Source organism: Labrus bergylta, chromosome 18 (genome assembly GCF_963930695.1).
Source record: "Labrus bergylta chromosome 18, fLabBer1.1, whole genome shotgun sequence".
NCBI classification, from domain to species: domain Eukaryota; kingdom Metazoa; phylum Chordata; class Actinopteri; order Labriformes; family Labridae; genus Labrus; species Labrus bergylta.
Window position 1 is genome coordinate 23,629,368 of NC_089212.1, and position 25,956 is coordinate 23,655,323.

Genomic DNA, 25,956 nt, shown 5'->3' on the forward strand with positions numbered 1-25,956 from the left:
ATTTCAGTTGTGTTTTTTTACAGGTTACTATTAAAATTCTGAAGTAGATATACCTAAACTATGGATCATTGTCAATGCATTCACATTTCCAACACCTACTAAAAAGGCCAAAAACAACCAAAAACAATTTAATAAGTTGTAGCTGGTTTTTGAACATCATGCCTGACACCTGCTTTTTTTCAGAGGAGAGGATTGTCTGTTTGTTCACACTACTGAGAGGTGGTCTCTATACCTTTAATGTTCATGCTGAATCTGTCAACATTTCAGATGTTGAATGTCAGCATGGGTTTCAGTACAAATAATTATAACAAAATAACTCATGTTTGTAAATCACAGATTTTTGTCTGTAAAAACTTCTTTTAGGTGGCCATGAAATAAACAAGTTGTTGATAATAAGGAGCGTAGCTGACCTGATTGACAGACGGGGGGCGTTGTAGCTGTTCGTCGGCAGGCTTAAAACCCGCCTCAGCTCTTAGCCTGTCGTTAGGTTGAGACAGCATTTCCAGCGTGGCGACCGCCATCAATCAGATTCCAAAGACCCGTTCAGAAACAAAGTGTGGTGCTTCTCCAGGCTTCATCCATGATTTTTCACAGTATTATTAAACCCCCCTCATGTAAAAACACCCCTTTTACAGCAGAAAATAAACATGTCATGTTAAGCACTTGGGGAGATTTTTTATTTACTTTGGATATATTAAGGATAAGAGTTATTCAAATTAGGGGTGTGGCTAAGTTGACTTACAGGTTGGCACGCTGTGGTCGTTTGTCAGGAGAGTAAAGGTGCCCGTTAGCCCCGGCCAAAAGATAGCTTAGACAGCATTTCCAATATGGCCATTGCCATCGTTTTGAATCCAATGGATGACGTCACTGAGATCACGTCCATGACTGTTAAAAGTCGACATAAAGAGCTTTCAAACTTGCAGAAATCTCCTGAAAGACTCCTGATATTTCCAGGAGGAGCTTTATATATATGTGAACGCAAACAGCCACAGTTTTCGCTCGGACTTCACCCGGAGTTTCTCCTGCCAGACCCCTGGTATTTTTTTCCACAGCAAGTCTGAGTGGGCTGATGTGAGAACGCAGCAGGATATTCTCCGGAGAATTCAGCTCGAGCCAATAGGAGGGGGGAGTGACGTTTCTACACCGTTACTGCTGCACGGGCTTTCTACAAGACACAGACACCACCACACATGTATAAACATTTGATTTTATTCTCAACAGAATATTCCAACAAAAGGATGTAGTACAGCACGTTCAGCGTAATAAAGGAAGCAGAGGAATAATAAAAGAAAAAGACTGAATCTGGGTGGACATAAAGTGCAGGTTCAAACACTGGCTGAATCATGACTTTGTGGTGTCACAGGAAGTGCAAACTTACAACACAACCAAACACATGGAAGAACTGAGATGTTGGTGTTTAAAACAGTTTGAGTGGATGACCTTGTGAATGTGCACGACACTGAAAACGACCACTGTTACACTAAACCTTAACTCTTCTTCTTCTCTTTCGGCTCTGAAAAACGACAACCTAACGACACATTGTGGGATTTTCCTTCAGGGGTGAGGAGAATATAAAAATAAACTTTCGTCACAGACGTAGGGATGGAGGCGGTGAATGTTGTTTTTCATGGGATACGACATAAAGGTCAAAGAAGGTAAAAAGGCTGAAAGTCGACCTAGTCTGTGCTCCATTAAATCACTTCAAAGTTCCAGCTTTATGCTTAGAAAACAAGGTAACCGAACAAAAAAAAGGTTTAAAAACGCAAATAATTGAGAAGCCTTTTATACTTGGTTATCACAGCTAAATAAAGAACATAGTGTATATTGTATAAGCGACAAATTCATTAATAATTTGACTTGACTTGAGATTTGAAGCTCCTGTGAGGAGTTTTTAGTTTGTTATAGAACAGACTGAAATTTATATCAACGCCTCTGTATGAACTAGAAAAGCAAACAAGACCAATATAATCATTTTTAAAAGGTCACATATTTCCTAAAATCCACTTCACCATGTTTTTCTAACACTAACATGTGTCACTAGTCCGTCTACAAACCCCCCAATGATGAGAAAAGTCCATCCTCTCCGTCTTTCGCCTGCTCCACTTTTCAGAAAATGTGTGCTCAAACAGGCTGTTTGGAGATTTTCCCTTCATGACATCACAAAGGGCAGTAACCCCTCTCCCAGGTGGGTGACACTCCCACAGCTAGGTGTTTGTTCTGTCCTCTGAGTCTGCCTTCTCACCGTAAACAATAGGACATGGAGCGAGAAAGCCCGAGTACACCCCAAGTCCTTCCAGAGAGGGGGTGTGGTCAGACACAGCTCATTTACATATTTAAAGGTACAGACAAAGAAACAGCCTGTTCTGAGCAGGGCTGAAATAGAGGGGTTTATAGACATGATCAAATATAGGATCAGAGTAGATTTAGAACAAGAAACTTCACACACATGTTTTGGGGAGATCTGAGACTTATTTAAACTGGTTGAACAGCTCCCCACAGGGGGGCGCTGAAATCAACCCTAACTTAAAGTTCCTCACAGGAGTTGTAAGTGTTTCAACAGTCTTGTAAAGATATTTCACAAGAGGCAAAATACTGGGGCTAACTTTTAAAAAAACACTTTTTGACAGAATAAAAATGCTGATCAGAGCGATTATGTCACATTTTTTAAACAACACTTTCACCGACTCAGCCAGAACTAAGTCTTTGTTAGTGATAGGTCCTTGGAAGTGCAACTAATAACCTGCTGAATCATCAAACTCAAAACCTCTGGGAGATGGAAGATGGGTCACATCCTGTCTTAATAAGTATTATGAAAATAATAATTAAAAAAAAGAAAAAGAGACAGTTCAGGTCTTTGAGAAAGGACTAGAGGAATTACCGTTTACAAATATTACAAAAACTATCATATGTGAGTACGTACACGCCTTGTGTTAAAGTAGGAATAGTTAACAAAATAGCTTATACAAAAACTTGGATACATGAACGTACATTTAAAGCATTTGTGTGTGTGTGTGTGTGTGTGTGTGTGTGTGTGTGCTTCACTAGAATCAGTGAATAGTTTGTTTCCTTAGACATCGAGTCCTAAAGGTAGCATCTGTAAAGACTAAAGCAGAGATTTTAACACGTTTTAAAATCAACAAAACACGTCACCTAACATGTTATTAACTCATTTACTTTAAAGCAACAAACATTTTGTTTACAAATTGTTGATAAATCTGATGTTCTTTGCATTTCAGGAATATTCCCTCAATCTGCCTCGGCTTCACTTAGGGCATCCTACATTTCCCAGGATGCCTTTCACTCCTTAACACTGCCACCTGCTGCTCCAGCGAGGGAATAAAGGGCTTTCTGTGTGGCTCTTTTCTGTTGATTTTAATGATTTATGTTTGTTGAAAGTTTAAACAAATGTAGAAAAAGAAGTCCTCACTTTGATTTTAAGCACTTGACTTGAACTCCTCACACTCTGGTATTATTTAAAAAACTGATTGTACCTGGTTAGGTGAGGTTTCATTAGCTTATCTAACATGTGAAATTAACTCGTGGGAGTATTTAAATTGTATTTATTGGTCGTTGGTTTTAAAATATATGTTCAGTCTGGAGGAGGTGTCACCAAACAGCTGATTGTTTTGGTTTCATACTGTAGCTCAAGGGCGACATCTAGTGGATTCAAACAGTCGCACATTCTTCCTTTTAACACATCGAAGCAAACAGCTTTTTGATGTGACTGTAAAGAATAATAAAAACACCAGAAAAACCATTAAAATGTGTCAAAATTGAAAGCCAATCACTTGGAACGTGACACAGACAGATCCGGTGAAGTTTCTTATCTTCTCTCTTAGATTGATAACAAAATGGGCCCTGAAATGCAAAGAACATGACCTACAGCTGCTTTTCTTTCTGCTTTAAAGGGTTAAAGGTGGATCTGTCCGTTACTCTGCATAAGATGATGTTTAATCTGGAAGATCTGTGTTCAAACTGGTTTAACCGTTAAGTGAAAACACTCTGGAAGGAGAGTCAGCGAAGTGAAAGATTTAAAAAAAAAAAAAAGGGATCCATAAAGTGTCACATCTGGTGAATAAAACCGTCGTCTAACTGCAGCATTTAAAGTCATCGACCGAGCCTCTATATCTGAAGGCATCTCTGAAGTTATAAAAAAATGTTATGTGGAAGGTAAAATGTCACATTTAGAGTGAAAGCAAAATACATTTAAAGTAAGAAGCGTCGCAAAAGCATCAGATACTTGCTGGTGTTGTGAAGCGTCTTCTGCTGCTCAGCTGTCAGGAACATTAAACGCCCTGATTCAATCAGAGACAAACTTTGACAAAATGTAAAATGAGATCTTCAGCATCATTGTAGTAAACAGGTACAAAGTACTGGTTAAAGAGGTAATAAAGTGTTTCTCATTTGTATAAACGTTTCTTGCTGAGATTACCGTAATAAAAAAATGTCATCGAGAGGCCGAAAGATCAGACGGAAAACGCAGAATCAGAGCTGGCGTTAATAAAAGCAAAACTCTACCGAAAACCCCCCCGGAGAGACGGGGGTACGAACACTTGGGTGTGTGCTGCCTGGAGGGTCAGTTCAGAAGGCCGTCTGCAGGTCACAGGTCACGAGCTTCATACAGGAGTTTGGCCGCCTGCGGGGAAAAACACAAACATGAAGAATAGATCAAATAAACAGTCAGCCAGATGTTTGGTACTATCAGGACTGTTATCCTAAAAACACACACAAGGGGCGGCTGTGTCAGTCGGTCGTCTGTCAACTGAAAGGTTGAGGGTTCGATCCTGCAGCCACATGCCCGATGTGTCCGTCGGCAAGACACTTAACCCCGAATTGCTCCCTCTGCTTCGTCGGTGGTGTATGAATGGGATTAGTTACTTCTGATGGAATCTTTACTCAGCAGCCTCTACCATCAGTGTGTCAATGTGTAGGTGTGAATGTGTAGGTGTGAATGTGTAGGAGTGAATGTGTAGGTGTGAATGTGTAGGAGTGAATGTGTAGGAGTGAATGTGTAGGAGTGAATGTGTAGGAGTGAATGTGTAGGTGTGAATGTGTAGGAGTGAATGTGTAGGAGTGAATGTGTAGGTGTGAATGTGTAGGAGTGAATGTGTAGGAGTGAATGTGTAGGTGTGAATGTGTAGGTGTGAATGTGTAGGAGGTGTGAATGTGTAGGAGTGAATGTGTAGGAGGTGTGAATGTGTAGGTGTGAATGTGTAGGAGTGAATGTGTAGGAGTGAATGTGTAGGTGTGAATGTGTAGGAGGTGTGAATGTGTAGGTGTGAATGTGTAGGAGTGAATGTGTAGGAGGTGTGAATGTGTAGGTGTGAATGTGTAGGAGTGAATGTGTAGGAGGTGTGAATGTGTAGGTGTGAATGTGTAGGAGTGAATGTGTAGGTGTGAATGTGTAGGTGTGAATGTGTAGGAGGTGTGAATGTGTAGGTGTGAATGTGTAGGAGTGAATGTGTAGGAGTGAATGTGTAGGAGGTGTGAATGTGTAGGTGTGAATGTGTAGGAGTGAATGTGTAGGTGTGAATGTGTAGGTGTGAATGTGTAGGAGGTGTGAATGTGTAGGAGGTGTGAATGTGTAGGAGTGAATGTGTAAGTGTGAATGTGTAGGAGGTGTGAATGTGTAGGAGTGAATGTGTAGGTGTGAATGTGTAGGTGTGAATGTGTAGGTGTGAATGTGTAGGAGGTGTGAATGTGTAGGAGTGAATGTGTAGGTGTGAATGTGTAGGTGTGAATGTGTAGGAGGTGTGAATGTGTAGGTGTGAATGTGTAGGTGTGAATGTGTAGGAGGTGTGAATGTGTAGGAGTGAATGTGTAGGTGTGAATGTGTAGGAGTGAATGTGTAGGAGGTGTGAATGTGTAGGAGTGAATGTGTAGGTGTGAATGTGTAGGAGGTGTGAATGTGTAGGAGTGAATGTGTAGGTGTGAATGTGTAGGTGTGAATGTGTAGGAGGTGTGAATGTGTAGGAGTGAATGTGTAGGTGTGAATGTGTAGGTGTGAATGTGTAGGAGGTGTGAATGTGTAGGAGGTGTGAATGTGTAGGAGTGAATGTGTAGGTGTGAATGTGTAGGAGGTGTGAATGTGTAGGAGTGAATGTGTAGGAGTGAATGTGTAGGAGGTGTGAATGTGTAGGAGTGAATGTGTAGGAGTGAATGTGTAGGAGTGAATGTGTAGGAGTGAATGTGTAGGTGTGAATGTGTAGGAGGTGTGAATGTGTAGGAGTGAATGTGTAGGAGTGAATGTGTAGGAGGTGTGAATGTGTAGGAGGTGTGAATGTGTAGGTGTGAATGTGTAGGTGTGAATGTGTAGGAGGTGTGAATGTGTAGGAGTGAATGTGTAGGAGTGAATGTGTAGGAGGTGTGAATGTGTAGGAGTGAATGTGTAGGAGTGACCTGCGGTGTAAAAGCGCTTTGAGAAGCGTAGAAAAGCGCTCTATGAGCTCAAGTCGTGCGACACGTCGTACCTTGTGCATCGCAGCTAACCATAACGAGGCCACCTTCTTGTCGTCTGCTGCCTCCATGCGGAGCTGCTCAGCATCCTGGGAGCCCATCGGTTTGTAGTGAAGCAGCATGCCGCTGGCCCGCGACGAGCTTCCTGCAACACACACACACACACACACACACACACACACACACACACACACACACAGTGTTACTATAGTCTATTGTTCTACTTGTCTATTTCTGCCCAATCGTCGGCTCAGATTTGACGACATTGTGAGAAAAAGTTGCCTCAACATTTCAAATTTCTCCACTACACACATCCACACTGATGCTTTTCTCAAAGCGGTTTAACACTTTATGAAACGTGTAAAAAGCAGCGAGCAAAACAAGGTTATTATCGAGCAGTAATATTCACTTCCTCGTTAATTTAATGGGATAACGGAGGAGGGGAATAAGAATGTGCTACACCTACATGGCGTTTTATACAACGGTGTATTTGATTCATTTGACAAGATATTTGAGTTTGGTTTTTTTTTCTATTTGAAACTTCTGGGATAAAGTTCCTGCTTATGCCTCTGAAAAGTACAGCCTCAAAAACATGAGTCAAGTCATTCAGAAGTGATCACTGCATGCAGGAGATACACAGATGAGACAACAAAGAGATGTCAGGGGGAGAAAGTCACAGATACACAACAAACAGACAAGACAAGAAAAAAAGAAAACTGAGGATGAAAGGAAATGTTTGAACTTTAAAGTCAAAGTGAACAAAAATCTCAGAGTGCTGCATTACTTCACTTTGATGAGTTTACGTTACATAATTAAATGTCATACACGAACACCTGACTGACACAAAGACCCTCTTCTTTACCTTTTTACTTTATATCTATTATTACTGTGATAATAAACAGGAAGTCAAACGGTAGGAAAAAAAAAGAGATTTTGAAATTGTCTGTTTTATGTTGTAACAGATATGCTTCTTGGTTTCAAGCTGGATTCATCCGCGCTGTAGCGTGTTGACATGATTCAGACCGCAAGCCCTGTGATTGGTCTACATGTTCCTCTCCTGACTTGCAACTCGTGACCTAGCAGCCGGAGCTAACAATGCTTTTCAGGCCGCTTCATGCACTAACACAATAAAACACAGAGACATCAGGTCGAGAGAAAATGGAGGAGGTTGGAGTGACGATGATGAAGAACGAAACAGCAGCACAGTGAACCACAGCTAACCTTCAGAGATAAAGGGACTGTCCAGCAGACTGGTGTAAGTGTGAATGTCGTTCTCTGAGCCCAGAAGAAGAAAAACAAGAAGAACAAGAGTCCAGAGTCAAAGCAGCAGCAGAGGAGAAACAGTGCGTTAGTGTTTGATATGAAAAAGAGGACAGGCTGAGAATTTTTACATCGAGGTAGACGCAGTTATCTTGATCGTTTTTAATACGACAGAAAAGAAGAAATACGTTTAATATCTGCTTCGTCATCGTAGTCACATTACCTCCTGGACTCGACCCGTCCGTCAGAATCTGCATGCTGGAGATTCGAGAGAACTCCACCTCAAAGTGGCTCTCCCCATCCAGGAACAGATACCTGATGTTTGGAGAGAAACACAACCAAGAAGAAGTAGATCAAAAACAGGAAAATTAACAACAACAACAGTTCAACTTATAACACAACTGAGAATGTTTTTTATTTAACCTTTATTGTAACTAGGTTGGTCCCATTGACATTAAGAACCTGTTTTTCAAAGGAGAGCTGGCCAAGACAGTCAGCAGCAAACACCAAGTTACAGACGGAGACACAAAGGGAGACAAAGTACAATTCACAAACACTCAAATTAACTTGAAGAGAGAACGACGAGTTAAAAAAACAAGCTGAAAACATCGACACCCTGTAGGATCCTCTTCCAAGTTTTTTACTTCAGATTTAAAAACTTTTAAAAATGTGCAATTAGTGAGATGTGTAGTGAGTGAAATGATAAAAGTGATCTTACTATCTGATCATTAAGGAAACATGCTATGTTGAAGTGCTGGCTTCTCTGACAACAATGCAGCAGCCAGTATGTCCTCCTTCTAACTTTAGATTCTGCTCCTGAATGCTCTGGATTTGTTTGGACCAGAGAAGGTAGGCGCTTTTATGACACCCCCCCACACGGCCGTTTTGGACGCCCCTCGGTTTGTCAGATATGAGAGCAGTTATCAGGTCAACAGGTGTTGCAGCGATGGAAGCGGTCAAGAGAAGTGGTTCAGATAGAAGTGATTGTACCCGACCTAAAAAGCCTCTGCATGTTTCTAATAAGCTCCACGAGCAGAAACGTGCTCAAACTAGGATCAATATTGGAGATGCTTTTGAAAAATGGAGAGAGGTTAGAACACAGAAAGGTTTACAGACCCATGCAGAGCTGGATAAACACTGAAGCTTCAGAGTCCACCACATGGTGACCTGAGTGAGCATCCACTCTAGAGAGGAGGGGGGGGGGGGGGGGGGGGGAACAGCTCTCTACAATGTTTTGAATTTGGACTGCAGTACCTGTTTTAAACACTAGGTGTCAGAGTTACATACTGCTCCATTAACGACTCCAGCAACAAATTCCAAGCGGATGGTGCAAATGAGATGTTTTAACTTATTATGTCAATCAGGCTATGAAACTAAACAAATACTGAATTAAGAAAAGTTCACCTGTGGTTGTTGGAAAGACGACACATCATGGTGTCAGACTTCTCCGACGTTCCCAAAGTGACCACGAAGGAACCGCCTGGAAACATTGAATGTGATAAAAGACAAAAAGGAGGAACATTAAACTCTGTAAACATCAGTAACAAAGCAAATAGAAGTATGAGCTTGATTTAATCCCCAAAGTAAGGATGATTTTGATTTTGGCTTTAAATGTCACAGAGAGAGATTCAGTGACTGCTCTGTGTGTTTCGTCTCTTTGTTAACTGTTGAGGCCCCAACATGCTGCGGGCTCTCCATTCAGAAGCTCCGAGCTGCTGATGGATTTTTCATTGAGAGGCGGCCCGGCTGCTGCTGCTTATTTATAGCTTCACACTGACCTCGACACTCTACAACAACACACAGATTATCAGGGCATGGAGGAGGAGTATAGGGGGGCAGTGCTGGATTATATCTCTGATGATTGTTACAGTATTTCTGCTTCCTGTACAGTGGCGGGGAACAGCGTCATGAAGCCACAAAGTAAGATGACAAACACGTTTAGGATGAAGACTAAGTTACAAAATGACAAAAAGCAGAAGCTGAACTAAATGACTGGATGAATTGATAAATGAAGAAGCTCATTTTTTTTAACAAAATCCTTTAAAAAAAGGTTTAAAAAAAAAAAAAACACATATGAAAACTGAAGTAACCCTGGACTTGTTTTTCAGCACAGATGTGAGATGTAGAGCAGCAGTTCCCAAACTTTTTCCATTATTGTCATAATCGAGCAGCCCGACTTCAAACCACAGGAACATCTGGTGAGATAAACTTCAGAAACATAAAAATCTGGACTTCACTTTAAATTGCTGGAAGAGGGGGAACCGGGCCCAAAATCGGCCTGATTACTTTGTAGTGTGTCGCCTGCATTAAATGTTGTGAATGTGAAGTACTCTCGCCCCGAAGCGTTGTATGTTTGATCCCAAAATTGACTTCATACAGGTTTTAACAGAAAAAGGAATTTTGGAGCAGAAGTAGAAAATCAATCCTAAAAAAACAAACTCTTTTGCTACTTCATGATCATGAATCGAGGCCGGACTTCTCACCTGCCAAAAGCACTTTGAGCTGTTTTTCGTAGAACTCCATCTCTTTCTGGGAGACCAGGCTGCACTCTGCACACTGACGCACCGGATCCACAAAGCACATCCGCGGCAGCACCACCTTCTTACTGCAGCATTTATCACAGAAACACCGCCCGCACCGCCGACAGTGATGCTGCGGGGACAACGAGAAGCAATCGTCAAAGGTTTCGCATTAAAACAAAAACAGATCAACAACATTTTATTTAGAGAATCATGTGTTTCTGTGGTATTGAAACAGTCATCAATATCTTTTTACTTCAGTCGTATCTGTTCTCATGAAAACCCAACGCCCTAATAATCCCAAATAGCTAGCAGAGAGTAAAAAGGAATACCAAATAAAAGCTCTGGAGGTTTCTAATTTCTGATCAATAAAAAACAAACAACTGGAGAATGCAGCGATGATGATGACGGCTGAGAAAAGGTTTTACTACACTGTGCAAAAAAACTGGGACACAGAGCTGCAGTGTTGTGTGTTCAGTCATCACTGGAAACAAATGCCTCCACAGAGTCCTCAGTGCGTCTCTTGGCCAAAATAAATGAACAGAAGCCAAGAGGAGAAGAAATAGTCATCGAGGTTTCACAACACAGGCGGAGTAAAGAGACTCTTCACTTTTCTTTCGTCTCTCTCTCTTGTTTTTTTTTTTTTTTTTTCCAAACCTGAGATAACGCTGTGATTTGTGTTGCAGAACAAAACAAACCTTTCTTCTGATGAAGTCGAACTTGGTGTCACACTGCATACATCTCGGGCACTGAAGGACAAGAGAGGAAGAGAAAAAGAAAAAACAGGATGTTACACAACATGCTGAGCTAGGCGGATTCAGGTTCAACAGACAAATATGGAGCAGAGGGCGCTGACCTTTCAGATTTGAACTCGGTCCCGACTCCCTATCCCTATACAGGAAGCGTGTGTTGTTTTAGAAACTATGACTCTTCAAACCCTTTCCTGACCAACAGACCTAACCTAAAGATGTTTGTGTTGGTATCACAGGTGAGAGGAAAAACAACAAATCTTCACATTATGAAGTCAAACCGAGCTCATTTCTGTCTTTCAAAAGGATTTGATGATTAATAGATTTTATAACAGCTGCAGATAAGTTTCTACATTCAGATACGAGTACTTAGGGTTAACACTGGTAGTTTTAATTATCTAGGAAACTTCCTTCATAATTCATTGAATGTTCCTTAGTGGTGTCCATGATGTTTCTGACTCTGCTGTTTGAGGTTTTTTCTGGCCTACTGAGTTTCCTGACCTGTTTTCTGTGTAAGCTCTTCATTAATAATAATGAAGAAAACATTAAAAAAAAACCTTCACTGCGCCAATAATAATATAAAGGTCACATATTATCCTCCTTTTCAACAACTTTAAATAAGTCTCAAAGATCCCCAAAACAAGTTTCTAAATCCACTCTGATCCTGTATTTGATCATGTCTATAAACCCCTCTATTTCAGCCCTGCTCAGAACAGGCTGTTTCTGTGTCTGTACCTTTAAATATGTAAATGAGCTGTGTCTGACCACGCCCCCTCTCTGGAAGGGCTTGAGGTGTACTCGGTGCTTTCTCACTCCATGTCCTATTGTTTACGGTGAGAAGGCAGACTCAGAGGACAGAACAAACACCTAGCTGTGGGAGTGTCACCCACCTGGGGGAGGGGCTACTGCCCTTTGTGATGTCATGAAGGGGAAATCTCCAAACAGCCTGTTTGAGCACACATTTTCTGAAAAGTGGAGCAGGTAAAAGACGGAGAGGATGGACTTTTCTCATCATTGGGGGGTTTGTAGACTAGAGACACATGTTAGAGTTAGAGGAACATGGTGAAGTGGATTTTGCATCATATGTGACCTTACCCTTTAACACTTGTCTTTAATGTGCATGCACCTTCTCTCACTGCCTCTCAAGTCTTTGGATGCCGTTTACATTGGAGCATTGACGTTCATAACAAATCTCAAGGCTCTCACTCATCATTGAATTTATGATCGAGTATGTTGGCCTGCATCGTCTACTCATAGACAAAATCATTGTCATGTCATTTAAATAAGGCTACACTTAATCTGCTTCCATCATAGTTGTGTAATTGTACTCATGTCTGCGGCCTTGTCACAAAATGCATTCTTGCTATTTGACCATCAAAGGAGTTTCAGGAATGCTACTCCTGCAGCCTGGAATCTGCTGCAGGAGGATTTGTGTCTGGGGGAAGCTGGTCTCTTTAAATCACTGGTGTCCAAACTTTTTTTTCTTGCGGGCCAAAATTGTCGCGTTAGAATCGCTCACAGGCCACAGCTTTTGTTTTTTAAAATATAGTTTTAAAAATAGGAAGGCTTTGTAGGTCAGAATCAAAAGGCTCGCTAAAGAAATCCTTTAATAAAAGGAAATCAAATATTTTGATTTCTTCGTTCTACTTTATTTGTTTTTTTCTCAGAATCAAACCTGTAACGTGGTTCATGTAGCTCAGGTCATTAAACGGTTAAACAACAGTCCGCTTGTTTGCAAAAACTTTGCATGAGTTTGTTTTCATAGTTTACAAAAAAATGTGGAAAATAGTAAAAGCTGTAGATTTAAAAACAACAACAACAACATACATGTTACTGAACATTTTCTATTTTAGGAATATTGTTCAGCCCTTGTTAACATGAAAAAGAAAAATAAGATAATGTGCCAATCAGCCCCAAAATCTTCTGATTCTTCATTTGAAGTCACGGACCGCAAAAATTCCCCTCAAGGGCCGCAAATGGCCCTCGGGCCGCATTTTGGACACCCCAGCTTTAAATGATTTTAAAAGTAGATTGAAGGCATCGGAGGAAGACGCATCAGAGGAAGACGCATCGGAGGAAGACGCATCGGAGGAAGACGCATCTGGTCGTAGATGATTTGACTTTTGACCTTTCTGACTCGGGTTATGTTGATCTGAGCTTCATGTCTGGAACTTGTTAAACGTTCTGCGGCTCATCTTGTCCAGGACACTAAACGAAAATTAGATTTTTAGTTTTCCTGGTTAAATAAAAGTGTCCACTGATCGTCCATGTTTATAAAATACAGATTAATCCAACACAAGCAGAGAGGGAATGATTAACTTTAACTTTACTGTCAGGAGGACAAAGTGCTTCTGTTCACACACACACACACACACACACACACACACACACACACACACACACACACACACACACACACACACACACACACACACACACACACACACACACACACACACACACACACACACACACACACACACACACACACAGCTGGTTTGAGGAGTTAACCAGCTTGTTGTTTTCTCCAATTTTACATCCTCCGTTAAAAGCCAGGCTGACCGTGCGCGCCTGCTACGCCCAGTCCAGTGGCCGACTGCCATGTCCAGAACAAAGTAAAGCTAGCGCCAGTTAGCACGAAGGCTAGCGGAAGTCAGTAGACTTTTCCTCCAAAATAAAAGCAGAGCCACGTATATTTTCTAAGGCACTTGTGTTTTTCCTTTTAATCACACTCTAAATTTAATGTAACATAATTAAATTGGTATTAATAAAAAAGACCAGAAGCGAATATAACATGCTCTACTCTTCTTTTTGTTTTGTTCTGTTTTCCTTCATAGCTCGATTGGAGTATTTTTTATTGTATTGTCCGTTTAGTTTATTTTATTGGATTTTGCATTTGTTAATGGTGAAGAATGAAGGTAGGACTTGACAAGCCTAGGCTTCTTCCTATCCCCTTTCGAACGAGTCAAATGTGTATTATATTGAAATTGTTTTTTTTATTTTATACAGATTTTATTTTTCTATTTGTTTATTCATTATCATCTATTTTTAATCGTTCAAAATAAAATAATAAATAAATAAATACATAGACTGAAAAGTTTTAGTTATAAGTTAGTATGGAGATTATTGTGATAAATGCATAAAAATAAAATAAATTATGATTCATAAATTTAATTTCAACACATGTATTTTTAATAATTTAAATAATTCACGTCTAAATATACAGAATGCTGTATAAAAGTCTTACTCTTATGTATTTATTAGTGTAATAAATAATACAACTGAAGATTAAAAGACTTGGTAATAGAAGGTTTATAATATAGGTTAATAAAAAAATTATAAACTACAATTTATTTAATTTTTTAATTATTTTTTTAAATAATTTTTAAATTAATTTTATTACTACATGTATTATAGTTTGTTCATATCACCTCAATAAATTATCGACCTGTACAATATGTCCATATTCTGTATATTATCTGTAATCTAGTATAGCATGCTCACTGCACCTTAATCTGTATATTATAATCCTAAGAATACACTTATATTTATAGCATTTATTTATATTTATAGCATCCCATTAATCCAGCCATATATACACACAAATTCACTTTTTTTTGTCTACATCTGTAAATTCTGTAATTACTTGTACATAGCACAGATTCTGCACTTTCTGCTTATTTGCACTTCTGGTGAGATGCCAAACCTCATTTCGTTACTCTATACTTGTAAATGTGTAATGACAATAAAATTGAATCTCATCTCATCTCATATGAATCTGAATTCGCGACCAGTGTCTCTTATTTTGAAGAGCTCAACCGGAACTGCTACGTTTAAGGTCCTCTCCAGCTTGCGGCTCTAACGCTCTTATGGCTTCTCGCTGTCAAACAAATCCTCCCCCCGCCTCGCCTCACCTCTTTATCCGGGACCCACTGCGGCTCGTCCAGGGAGAACGGGCTGTTGAAGGCGCCGTTTTCCGGCACCATGCGAAGGCCGCTCGGGCTCCGGACGAGTTTCTTCCCGTCAGGCACTGAAGACATTTTTCTTTAGCAGCTGTTTCTGCTCTCCGTACAGAACAGTCTCCCTCCCTCTCCGCCACAAACTCCTGTCTGAACAGTGGACACGCCCTCCTTAAGTGATTGACAGGGCGCTTGACGAATCAGATCGTAGAGTTGATATGACGTATGCGTTGTTTTGATTTTCTACACACTGGCGAAGGAGGGAGAAAACTACGGAAGCCCATTTCCGCCAATAAAACAAATAAAAATGAAAGCTTTGTTGAGATTTTTTTTTGCAGATTATTATTTTTTAATTTTTACAGATCATGTAAAAAAATAACAACAGCAAAAATCATGAATTTGAGCATTTTATTCAAATACAGTTCAAATGTACAATAAGTTGTAGGACAAACTTGACTCGGCCGCTTAGGTATAAAAGTGGACGTGTAGTTGAACAAAGCCACGAGAGAGAGAGAGAGAGAGAGAGAGAGAGAGAGAGGGAGAGAGAGAGAGTGAGTAAGTGAGAGAGAGTGAGAGAGCAAGAGAGAGAGAGAGAGAGAGAGCAGCAGTTACAGAGTAATAGTAGTAGGCCTATCACAAACATGCCAGTCTCATCCAGGATCATTTTCTATCTCTACTGACGCACAAGAGAAGCTTTTGTTTCATCTTTAATGTTGAGCTACAACGCCGCCTTGTAGGAAGCATCAAGTCCTAAAGACACAAACAAAAATAATAACAGAAACAAACAAACAAACACTTGACATTCAATCTTAATCTTAAACCCATTTGCCTGTTAAAAAAAAAGATTTAGGAGACTGCATATGTTGTGGAGCAGCAATCAATTTGTTGCCATGGTAACCAGGCCTATTAAATTACAGGTCCTTCAGATTTTTTTAATTAAAAATGTTATCTGAGAAAAACAATCACAAGGAAATCCCTCCACATTTTCACCAATAGGTTTCGTATCTTATTATTGCCACACGCTGTCATGGAAAAAATAGTAGCTAGCAATTTCTTGGAAAATACGCTTCATCAACACGTCCTTAACTTAAAAGGTAGAAACAATAACGGCAACAAAAGGACGGACTGTGACACGTTTACTTCCCCTGCTTTAACGAGAAACAAACAAGAATCCAACTCAAACTTTTCTAAGTTGTCAGAACTTCCATCAGCCTTTAAGTTTACATTCATGTCATCATAAAAATTATATAAAAATACTCCTGAAAATGACGAGAATGTGATTCTAAGGAGAGATTTTAGGTTTACTTCCGGTGATAATCAGCATCAGAAGGCAGGCGACACTTTGAGCAACGTTGATCTGACATCGAGCAACATAGTTTTTTGACAATCTCTACGTCCACATGTTGCTGTAGATGCTGTTTGTCCAGTGTTGCTCAAAATGTGGCCCAGTTCATCTCCACCATCAGACATTGTTAAGTTATGTGCCTCTGTACTTTGTGGAGCCTCTGACAGTGAAAGAAAAACAAAAAGGTGTATTCTTCAAAAGCATAAAGCGGGTGGACGAGCCGACTGATCAACAGTCGACACAACAAACTCAACAAAAAGTGTAACGACAAAATAAGAAACATGTTACATTTTTTAAATCTCAAAACTTTTCGTAAATTATTGCAGGCACAGACGGAAACTTCAAGTTCAGCGTTCATATTTTGAACATCAGGGCGCCATATTTGTTTGGTTAACAGGGAGATGACACACAGACTCACTCACTCTGTTTTGATTCAGAAGTCATGCAGTAAATGCATCAGTCGTGAAATCAGCCCGATAATCTGAATAAAGTTAAACGTGACGTTAGATCCCTCATGACTGCGTCTGTATGCCGATGACTACTTCATCTTCCAAACCAAATTCTTGGGTCAGAATTCAGACACAAACATGTTCAGATAAAGTTAGAATGAGGATGTTTTCTAGAGTCCCTGAAGACTCTTTTAAGTCGCATTACAGCTCAAGATAAAGCTCAAAAGTTTTGTTGTACTCAAGGTACCAAATCTGTAAGATATTTACGGAATGAAATGATCTTACTATCTGATCAGACATTAAGGAAACATGCTATGTTGAAGTGCTGGCTTCTCTGACAACAATGCAGCAGCCAGTATGTCCTCCTTCTAACTTTAGATTCTGCTCCTGAATGCTCTGGATTTGTTTGGACCAGCGAAGGTAGGCGCTTTTAAGACACGCCCCCACACAGCCGTTTTGGACGCCCCTCGGTTTGTCAGATATGAGAGCAGTTATCAAACCAACAGGTGTTGCAGGTTCTGGAAGTGGTTCAGATAGAAGTGATTGTAACCGACCTAAAAAGCCTCTGCATGTTTCTAATAAGCTCCACGAGCAGAAACGTGCTCAAACTAGGATCAATGTTGGAGTCTTGTTCCGATGTGGGGCGGGAGGTTAGACAAAGAGGGGGAGAGGGTTTGCATGTTTTCTGCTGACCGTCATGGTCATCGTTTTTGTCATCTTTTATCTTCATCGTTTGGACTTTTTGTTCAGAATATTTTTTCTCTTTTTTGTTTAATAAATCAACAAACTTCTCTGGACTTTGATTTTTATTTTACACAAAGGAGTCACAGGTTCGGGCCGACCTCGTCTCTGTGCGGCGCCTTTTCAATCTCAGCCGCCTCAATAGTTACCGTCAGTGTGTGAAACTAAAAGCGTCAAACCTGAGTGTGCCGCTCGCCGCTCGGCCTTCATGTGCAGAATAAACGATTCTGTTCTGTCGCATTTTTCATCAACCTCGTTATTCACTAAGACAGCGCTGCTAAAGTCGAGTTTTTTTGTTTTTTTTTACAGAGAGATATAAAGAGAGCAGCGCAGAAACAAATAAAACATCATTTACAAAAAAAAAAAAACGCAAAATGTAAACATCAATCTTCAACCAGCACAGGACGGAACATTTCAGGAAAACAAGTCTTACAAAGTGTTTGAGATGCAGCTTCTCTCTGCAGGTTTCCAACGTTTTTACCTTCAAAGATTAAAGCAGAATATGAGGTTGAAACACGCGTCACATTTTGCTCAAAGCTTTGGTTCTTAGCGTTGTTTCATTTCAGTTGTATTCTAATTTTTTCTTGCAAAACAAATGTGTCCAATTTATGAAATCTTAATTTTCAGGATTCACTGAAAAAACTCACGACTTAGCGAGCAGTGGCGATTCTAGAGTCTGTTGGGGGCCCCTGGGCAAAAATTTATTAGGGGCCCCTCCAACTACCATCATGTCTGCCAGTGTCCTGACGCTCTTCCTCTTTCTTTTTTCACTCCCGGACGGATCATTACTCTTCGTTTTCATTCAGGGACATTTATTGACCAACTCTGATTCTCACAGGAATATCACAGAGAGTGAGAGCTGTCAGAAGGGGCCCAATTAGGGAGGTTTCCTACTGTCAATTCTATTGTTGAAGTTTTAAGTTTTAAGCTCTACAATTCAACAAGTGAATGTTCTTCTTCTGCATCAGAAACGTTTGTCAGACTAAAAGTCGTCTCTGCGTTTGCCTTCATTCAACATCAGAACATAAATATTCAAAAGGACTGATTTAAGTGGGCGTTCTTACGGACAGTACAAGCACATAGATATACAAGAAAACAAAGATTTACACGCTCAGTTCAGAAACCTACAGCAGGTAATATGTTCATATATTCTTCTTCTTCCTCGATATGTAAAGATTCAAATAAACATCAAGACTTCCCCCTCGCAGAGCGCAAACTTTCAAAAAGTGCAACGATACCTGTACAGTGAGGCCGTGGTGTTTGAGTATAATGTGGGGGTAAAAAAAAACAGATTTCACACACAGAAGGTTACAGTGAGAAGAGTCTGAAGTTTGTGGACAGGAGGTCGATCCTCCATCCGTCAGGGTCAGGAAAAAAAACCTTCAATGCGCCAGGTCAGTGTGGCTGGCACTCAGGTCGCGACTCTTTCTCAGACGATTATTTCGTTCCTGGAGGAAAAAGTAGACGGAGGAGAATTAAAGAAAGAACTCAGGTTACTTTATCCGTCCCTGAAGGTAGATTTGTTTTGCCACCAGTAAGAAAGTGACGTCCATCAGGGCTGCACGATGTATCGCAATGATCGAGCTTTTTCAATAAACACCAGGCCCGCTTGCTGTAATGTCTGGGACCCCTGAAAGGTCCAGTGAAGGCCCCCCCCCCCCCCCCCGCCCAGGATATGATCAAATCAATGTATGCACATGTCTGTGTTGGTTCTCAGTCATCTATATTCATAGAATAAATCATTCCTCACTCAGTATGTGCACGTTTAACATGTTTGATGGAGGCAGAGGTTAGACGGCAAAGCTTCAGTCAGATGAAGCTCCAGATAACTCTGAGCTACCTTCAGATTTAAGGGACCAATTAAAAGTTTTTCACTTCAGGAGGGATAAAACAAGTGTTGTGTAAAACATGAAGAACAGCAGATTTGTTAATTGACTGCACCGCGTTTTGTTTCTTTAAATATTGAGCAAAGTGAGCCCACGTCATACCCTTTTCTAACATCATGCAGGACTAATATGTACATTAAAAGCAGGCCAAGTTTATCTGGTTTGATTTTCTGTATTTTTTATATCGCAATGTCATTTTTCCTCCCGAAAGATTGTACAGCCCTAACGTCCATCATGACTCACAATTTACAAAACAGATGTAACAAGAAAGAACACATTAGAGGGAAGGAAAGTTATTTTTAACCATCTAACACATGATAAAAAAAAGAGCTAAAAATGTTCTATTTTTAAGTATATTCTCGGTCAAACATGTGAAGAAATATCTCATCCTGTAAAGCACAACAAGATTTGGATTCTAGCTAGCTAAGAAGTAGCTGAAGCTCTTTTTAGACAAAGGTGTCGTAACCAAGCTCAGCCGTCATCACGTCTCTGTACACTCGTACTGATTCCATGATGGCGTAATGTTCCTCTCCCAAACTGTGAATTCACATTCTGTTTCAGTACTTTTAGGAAGCATGGCACAGCAGAAGCTCCACACACACACACACACACACACACACACACACATACACACACACACAGCGCTGTGGCTCCGCTGATACCACCCCCCCCCCCCTCCTTAAAGACACTAAAGACGGAGTGTAAACATCATTTCTGCTGGTTGTTTGTGTTGATTAGTCAAAAACATGAAGTTAGTGTGTGAGTCACGCTGATGTTGTTACTCTTCATAAATCACCTTTAAATCTGACACAGAAAATAATAAACTGACAAAACTAAGATAAAAAGAGTCTACACCTAAAAGATTATCATGACATGTGGAAGAGAATAAAAGAAAGGAAAGGTCCAAAAGTGTCTGCAGGTCGTGTTTGTTTGTTTTTAACCCTTTTGGTGAAACAGGCGGGGGGGGGATTCACGTTTGGATATAAGATCTTTGGAGCGACAGCAGCTCAGCCTGGAGGGACCTGGGTTAGGAACAGGAGGGTCAAGTCCTGGTGCGGGACCAAGACTGGAAATTAGGAAGTGTCAGTTCACTTCCTGAGGTGCAGGTGAGCAAGGCATCGAACCCCCAAATTCTCAGGCGCTCTTTAACGTGCAGCCCCCCCCCCCCCCTTTCCTCTGACATCTCTCCATTAGTGCATGTTTAAAGGATCCAGCGTGTGCATGTGTGTGTTCTTGTGTGTGTGCAGTGGCGATCCTAGAGTCTGTCGGGGCCCTAAGCAAAAATTAGTTGGGGGCCCCACCAACCAGCGTTCCTCCCCAATACGTCTGCCAGTTTCCTGACGCTTACTTGTCGTCCTCTTTTTTCCCCTTTTCCTTTTTTCACTCCCACACAGATAATTGCTCTTCATTTTCTTTCGGTGACTTTCATTGACAAACTTTTAAAAAAGCATGCGATGCTTATCAGGGCATGGAGAGCGAGTGCTGTCAGGGTCTGGGGCCCCCTTAAGATGCTTCCTATACAGGCTTTGCTAAATTTGCTCATTTTTAACCCCTGCTGTGGTTCAAACTGTCAGCCCTATGGGGCCCCCTACTGGCCTGGAGCCCTAAGCAGCTGCCTGTTGACTAGCAGGGCCTCTGTGTGTGTGTGTGTGTGTGTGTGTGTGTGTGTGTGTGTGTGTATCTTGTCTCAATAATAGTGTAAAAGTAATCTCTCTCCCCCTCCCTCTAATAATGGAGATCTTCTTCTTCTGTCTTTTCTATCTTGAAAACAAACTGACATGTTTTTATTAAAACGTCTGATGTTCCCTTCCCTCAAAAAACAAATGTATAAATAATGAAACTCAGGATTGGGGGGTTTATTTCAGAGTTAACGAGACGTGAGAGGGCTGTGTTGGCCTGCAGACATTTTATTTGTTAACTTGTGTTTTGTTAATTAATTTTTTATGAAGGGGCAGATATTATGAGATTATTCGTCCTTTTGCTCCTTTTCATTCAAAGTAAAGTTGAACCTTTTGAATGTTTCCTTTAACTGTGTAGAAATAACGGGGCTGTAGTAACACTATTTGTAAAATGTCTTGAGATAACATTTTGTAATTGATTGACTCAGGGTGTTTTTTTTTTAATAACCTTTCCATCACAGGGTTTTAACGCTCAGATCACGAGCAGGGTTAAAGTCAAAGCGACTCTCTGCAGACACTTTTAGTTCCCAACACTCGGCACTCCTTACTTGGTAGTGGTCACTCGCAGCCTTGTCCGCCACGTTAAGAACCCCCAGAGAGCTGGCTCGCTTCATGCTGCACCCAGAGCAGTGACATGCAAGGGGTGGGTGAGGGGTCAAGAGGTCAGAGGTGAGGGGGTGGAGAGTCAAGTGGGAGGTTATTAGCTCGATGGAAACGGTGGTTGGTTAACAACATCGGTGATATTTTCACACAAAGGTTAGTTTCATACATCTACTTTTTCTCTGTCAAAAACATTCAGAAGGTCGATGAAACATTTTGGTACCACTTTCTCATATTCCCTTTTTTTTTTTTATTTGGAAGTTGTGAAAAAATGTGTAGCTCATCAAAAAAACACTTAAACTGATCAAAATTGCTCCTGAAAATCTAAATAAGACAAAGTGCATTGCATTCCCAGAGAAAAAAAAAAGTGAAGACATTCTGAAATAATCTCATGAATATTAAAAAGTCAACGCAGAGATTGTAAATATTAATGTTTGAAGCCTGAGTGATGTCAGCCATCTGTTCCTGCAGGGGGCGCTGGAGGCTCATCGGCAGCAGCCGCCGTGTTGGAAACGTCTCAGCCTAACTTTCAGTCAACCTAACGTCTGACTTTTTCTGTCATGTAATCAGAAATTAAGAAACAGATTGTACATTTCAAAGATTTAGAAAAATACCTTTTTACCACTAAATAATATTTTAATATATATTATAATGGGTCGCTTCTACTTTACAAACCTTTAATAGAAAGTGGTACCAACAGTTTAATGAAGATAATAAACAACATCTGTTTTTATTGATAAGTCTAAAGTGTTGTAAACTTGTTTTTGTGTTTCAGTGAACTTCATGCAAACACCAACAATCATGCCTGAACAGAGAAATGTCCACTCTGACGAATCACAACGAGCGTCCAGCTCTACCTGCAGGAGATATGAGTATTCATGATGTTAAGTGGGTAACGCTGCGGGCACCTGAGGGCCGATCGTTGAAGCCAATTTTACACGGTGGCTGAAGCTGGTATTGCAGCGTCACGTGATGCCATTAGGGCCCGAAAAGACTTTTCCCCATACTCTTACATTTGGAAATAGACGTCTGTAAATCAGCTGATCACTGTTTTAGAGGTTCATCAACTTCCTGATACAAATACTTAAAAAACCCTTTTTAAAATCTTAAAGGCTTTAAATGTGATTTTTCACTCTTAAATGTAGAAATCAAGTATCTCCTCTGAAAATAACTCTGTGAGTCATGACTGTCTACAATGGGTGTAACACCCGAGTCCCACTGTCTGTGATGCTTTCAGAGTTTTCAGAGTCCTATCTTCAGTTTGTTTACATCGCCAGGACGGCCGGCTGACTCCTCCCCTCGTGTATAAAAGTTGTTTAATTGAGGGACTAGAGAAAAGAAGAATAACATACTGTACTCACTGCTTAACTGTGTTTCTAGATCACGCTCATTTCAGGTAAATTTACATGCAGTGTGAAGATACCAGCATAATAAAGATCGCTAGCATTAGCATGCTAACACAACAATGCAGCGCCAGTTGTTTTGGTTTCATGCTGGTGCTCAAGGGCGACATCTGCTGGATCAAAACATCACATATAAAGCCTTTAAAGTCTCAAAAGTTGTAAAATGCAATAAAAGCTTCATTCAGATTTGTTTTGTAGACATAATGAAAACAGATCAGAGTCACAGGACTGGGACTCAAAGTCATGCTCCACGGGCCAAGTAACGATGCGATCCATTTACCTCAGGACTCAGATCTCGGAGCTGGGAATGACATCACCGTTCAAACTGGTCCAACTGCAAGTCGGACAGGCAACATGGACGCCTCCTTTGTTTTGTTAGCTAATATCTATCACAGATAGAGCTGCATGATGCTATCGGTGTGATTAATTTAAATTCAGAAGAAGAGGACTAACATAAGCTTAAACGTTACTGTTGATGCATTGGATGCAGTTGGATTTTTAACTCCAAAACTCCTTAAGATTGGAATTCCAATCTCCAAGCGGACGTTCCCAAGTATCAGACGATCTGTTATTTAGAAAGATCTGGGTACTGTTAAACGTGGAAGTCTGACACTTGAGCTGAGCAGCTTTCATAGGAGTGAACCGGGCTCCGCCTCCAATTCTGTATTGACCCACGGAGCATGCACACTTGGAGTCACAGTCCTGTGGCTCTGATCTGTTTTCATGTCCACAAAATATCTCTGAACTCGGCTTAGGGGGGTTAGATTTTCAAAATAAAAGTCTGACTTGAAATAAAGTCTCTGTTTTTATCTTTTTGTTTCTCCCCTCATCCCCTAAACATCTTTGGGGAACGTAATATCTCAAAGTGAAGAATGACGTCGAAGGACTTGTGAAAATGGACATTTCTGCAGTGACTTAGGTTTACTTCAGCCAATCGCTCATAGTGATGATGATGATGATGGCGGCGTCAGTGACATCATCACCGTCGTCATCATCTCGAGGAGCCAAAGAGAAGAGCAGCACAGAGAAGAGAAACGTAACCCAGTGAGCACACAGATGAGGCATGCAAGTCGACATCCACAGGAACAAATTTATTCATAAATAAAACTTCATCACAGCATCCAACTCTAAACACAAACAGCCATGCAGACACGTTTGTTTACCGACGATAAAACTCTCAAAGCAAAAAAACAAACAAAGAAAATAATAAAATCCACAGCCAAGTAAAAGTGAACTATATTTCAAAACACATTGAAATAAATAGTCCAAAAGCCACAAAATGCAATAAATACATCACTATTCAGGGTCTGAACCGAGACAGTCAAAAAGAGCTCCACAGGCATGAAGGCGTTTATAAAAGCAGACATTAGTTTGTGTTTCATTGCAGAAGCTTTTCTAAACATCACCGGTCACAGCGTGAGAGTGAAGAAACTGCAGAGTCCCATCTCATCGAAACATTTCTGTTACACACACTGCTCATCACACAGGCCTCACAGTGTTCAGGGTTCAAGTTTCTCCTAACGAGGATTAGAGACACCGACGGACGAAGTGTGGGAGAGAAAAATGTTCAATCCTTTGAGGTTAAATCCAAAATATTTGCAGAATTAAGACTTAAGATTAATTAATTAAGATTTAATTTAAGATTTTAAAGATTCTGTGGGGGCTTTTTGCCTTAATTTGTAGGACAGTGGATAAATTGGTAAAGACAGACTTGAACCCGGGCTGCCCGCTTGAGAACTAAAGCCTCCGTACATAGGGCACAACATAACCGCTAGGCCATCTGCGCCCCCTAAATAAATCATTTTTGTGTTTATTTTTACACTTATTAAAACAGAAAGTCCAAAATCTTTCAGTCTCTTTCATCACATCTAAAAGGACCAAACCATTTTTTTGTTTTGCAACAATCTGACCGGCGCTGAACTACAGCTCACAGATAAATTATTACAACTCCACATTTTTGTCTCTTACAGAACCCCTCTTGTCCAAATGGGTTACTTTTTTTACTCCAAATATTACAACTTTCTTTCTTTCATCTTGTTTTTTAAACTGCTCAGTGTCATGTGCCGTAGTGTTTTGGGTATTTTTCTCTCTCTCTCTCAACTTCAGAGTTCAAACACTTTGGTTTTCTGGCCCAATTTCACCAACTACCAGACTCTGCATCTCCATTATTTCATTTTTTGTCAGAATATTTCCGTTTATTCCCCAAAGGACGAACACTTTTCTTCTCAGTGGCTCTAAAACTCTTTGAAAACAAAACTAGTTAACAAGAAAGAAACTCTGAATAGAAGCAGTGTGAGAGCAGAAACGTAAACCGATGTGATGGAAACTTAGATAAATGTTTTTTTTTTTGTTTGAGTAAAAGCTCCCGCGGTCATTTCATGTGCAAAACAGCGTCAAGAGTTTCACCACCAGCAGAAGCAGAGCCAATCCCTTCTTTTTATTTTTGGTTAGTGCACCAACAACCGCCGAGCTGAGGTTTCGGAGGGGGCCGGCTCGTTCCTCCGGTCCTCCAGTGCATAAAGTGAGAGAGTCCCCTGTAGCGGGTTGTTCAGGTGTCTGTTGCTATAGTTACCCGGGGTTTTTGGGCTCGCTGTCTCTGGGGCCGCTTCCTTTCAGCTTGCGGACGAGCTTCTCGCTGCTGCGGCGGATCGACGCTCGCAGTTTGCTGAAGGAGCCGCTCCTCTTCAGCGAGCCGGAGCCGTCCTGATGGGAGACGTCACAGGGGTTAAACTCACTGACACACACACACACACACAAAGGAGTGTGTATGCTGGACGTACATTAGCATCAGACCAGTGCACTGTTAGAAGGTACCTTCAAAAATGTCTAGCAGTTTGTCTCGTGCAGGAATATGCAGATTTTAAATTTCCTCAACAGAATCAGAAGCTCAGGACAGTTACCAGTTTGGAA

The 25,956-nt window shown here is 40.8% G+C and overlaps 2 protein-coding genes across 5 annotated transcripts in view; both read right to left on the minus strand.

The window, feature by feature from the left end:
• Positions 1-1,193: 1,193 nt before the first annotated feature.
• On the minus strand, positions 1,194-15,104 carry zfyve21 (zinc finger, FYVE domain containing 21). Of its 2 annotated transcripts, XM_065966036.1 has the most exons (8): positions 14,899-15,104; positions 10,934-10,984; positions 10,200-10,368; positions 9,121-9,196; positions 7,940-8,031; positions 7,678-7,731; positions 6,471-6,601; positions 1,194-4,636 (listed from the first exon to the last, which is right to left on the minus strand). In XM_065966036.1, exons 1-8 carry the CDS (start codon positions 15,022-15,024, stop codon positions 4,601-4,603), a joined length of 735 nt encoding a protein of 244 aa, XP_065822108.1. In that variant the 5' UTR covers positions 15,025-15,104; the 3' UTR covers positions 1,194-4,600. The 2 variants fall into 2 exon arrangements, with proteins under 2 accessions (XP_065822108.1, XP_065822109.1); XM_065966037.1 differs by lacking the exon at positions 7,678-7,731 and having other exon boundaries at positions 14,899-15,102.
• A 233-nt stretch (positions 15,105-15,337) lies between these two features.
• The window catches only part of klc1a (kinesin light chain 1a), a 48,847-nt gene continuing 38,228 nt past the window's right edge, over positions 15,338-25,956 (minus strand). For 2 of the 3 annotated variants that reach the window (XM_029282092.2, XM_020657601.3), the window contains exons 14-16: positions 25,619-25,749; positions 21,592-21,658; positions 15,338-18,926 (exon numbers count right to left, since the gene is read on the minus strand). In XM_029282092.2, coding sequence (XP_029137925.2) covers positions 18,861-18,926; positions 21,592-21,658; positions 25,619-25,749 — 264 coding nt within the window. In that variant the 3' untranslated portion in view covers positions 15,338-18,860. The remainder of the gene's footprint in view (positions 18,927-21,591; positions 21,659-25,618; positions 25,750-25,956) is intronic. The other variant, XM_020657602.3, reaches the window with a different exon arrangement.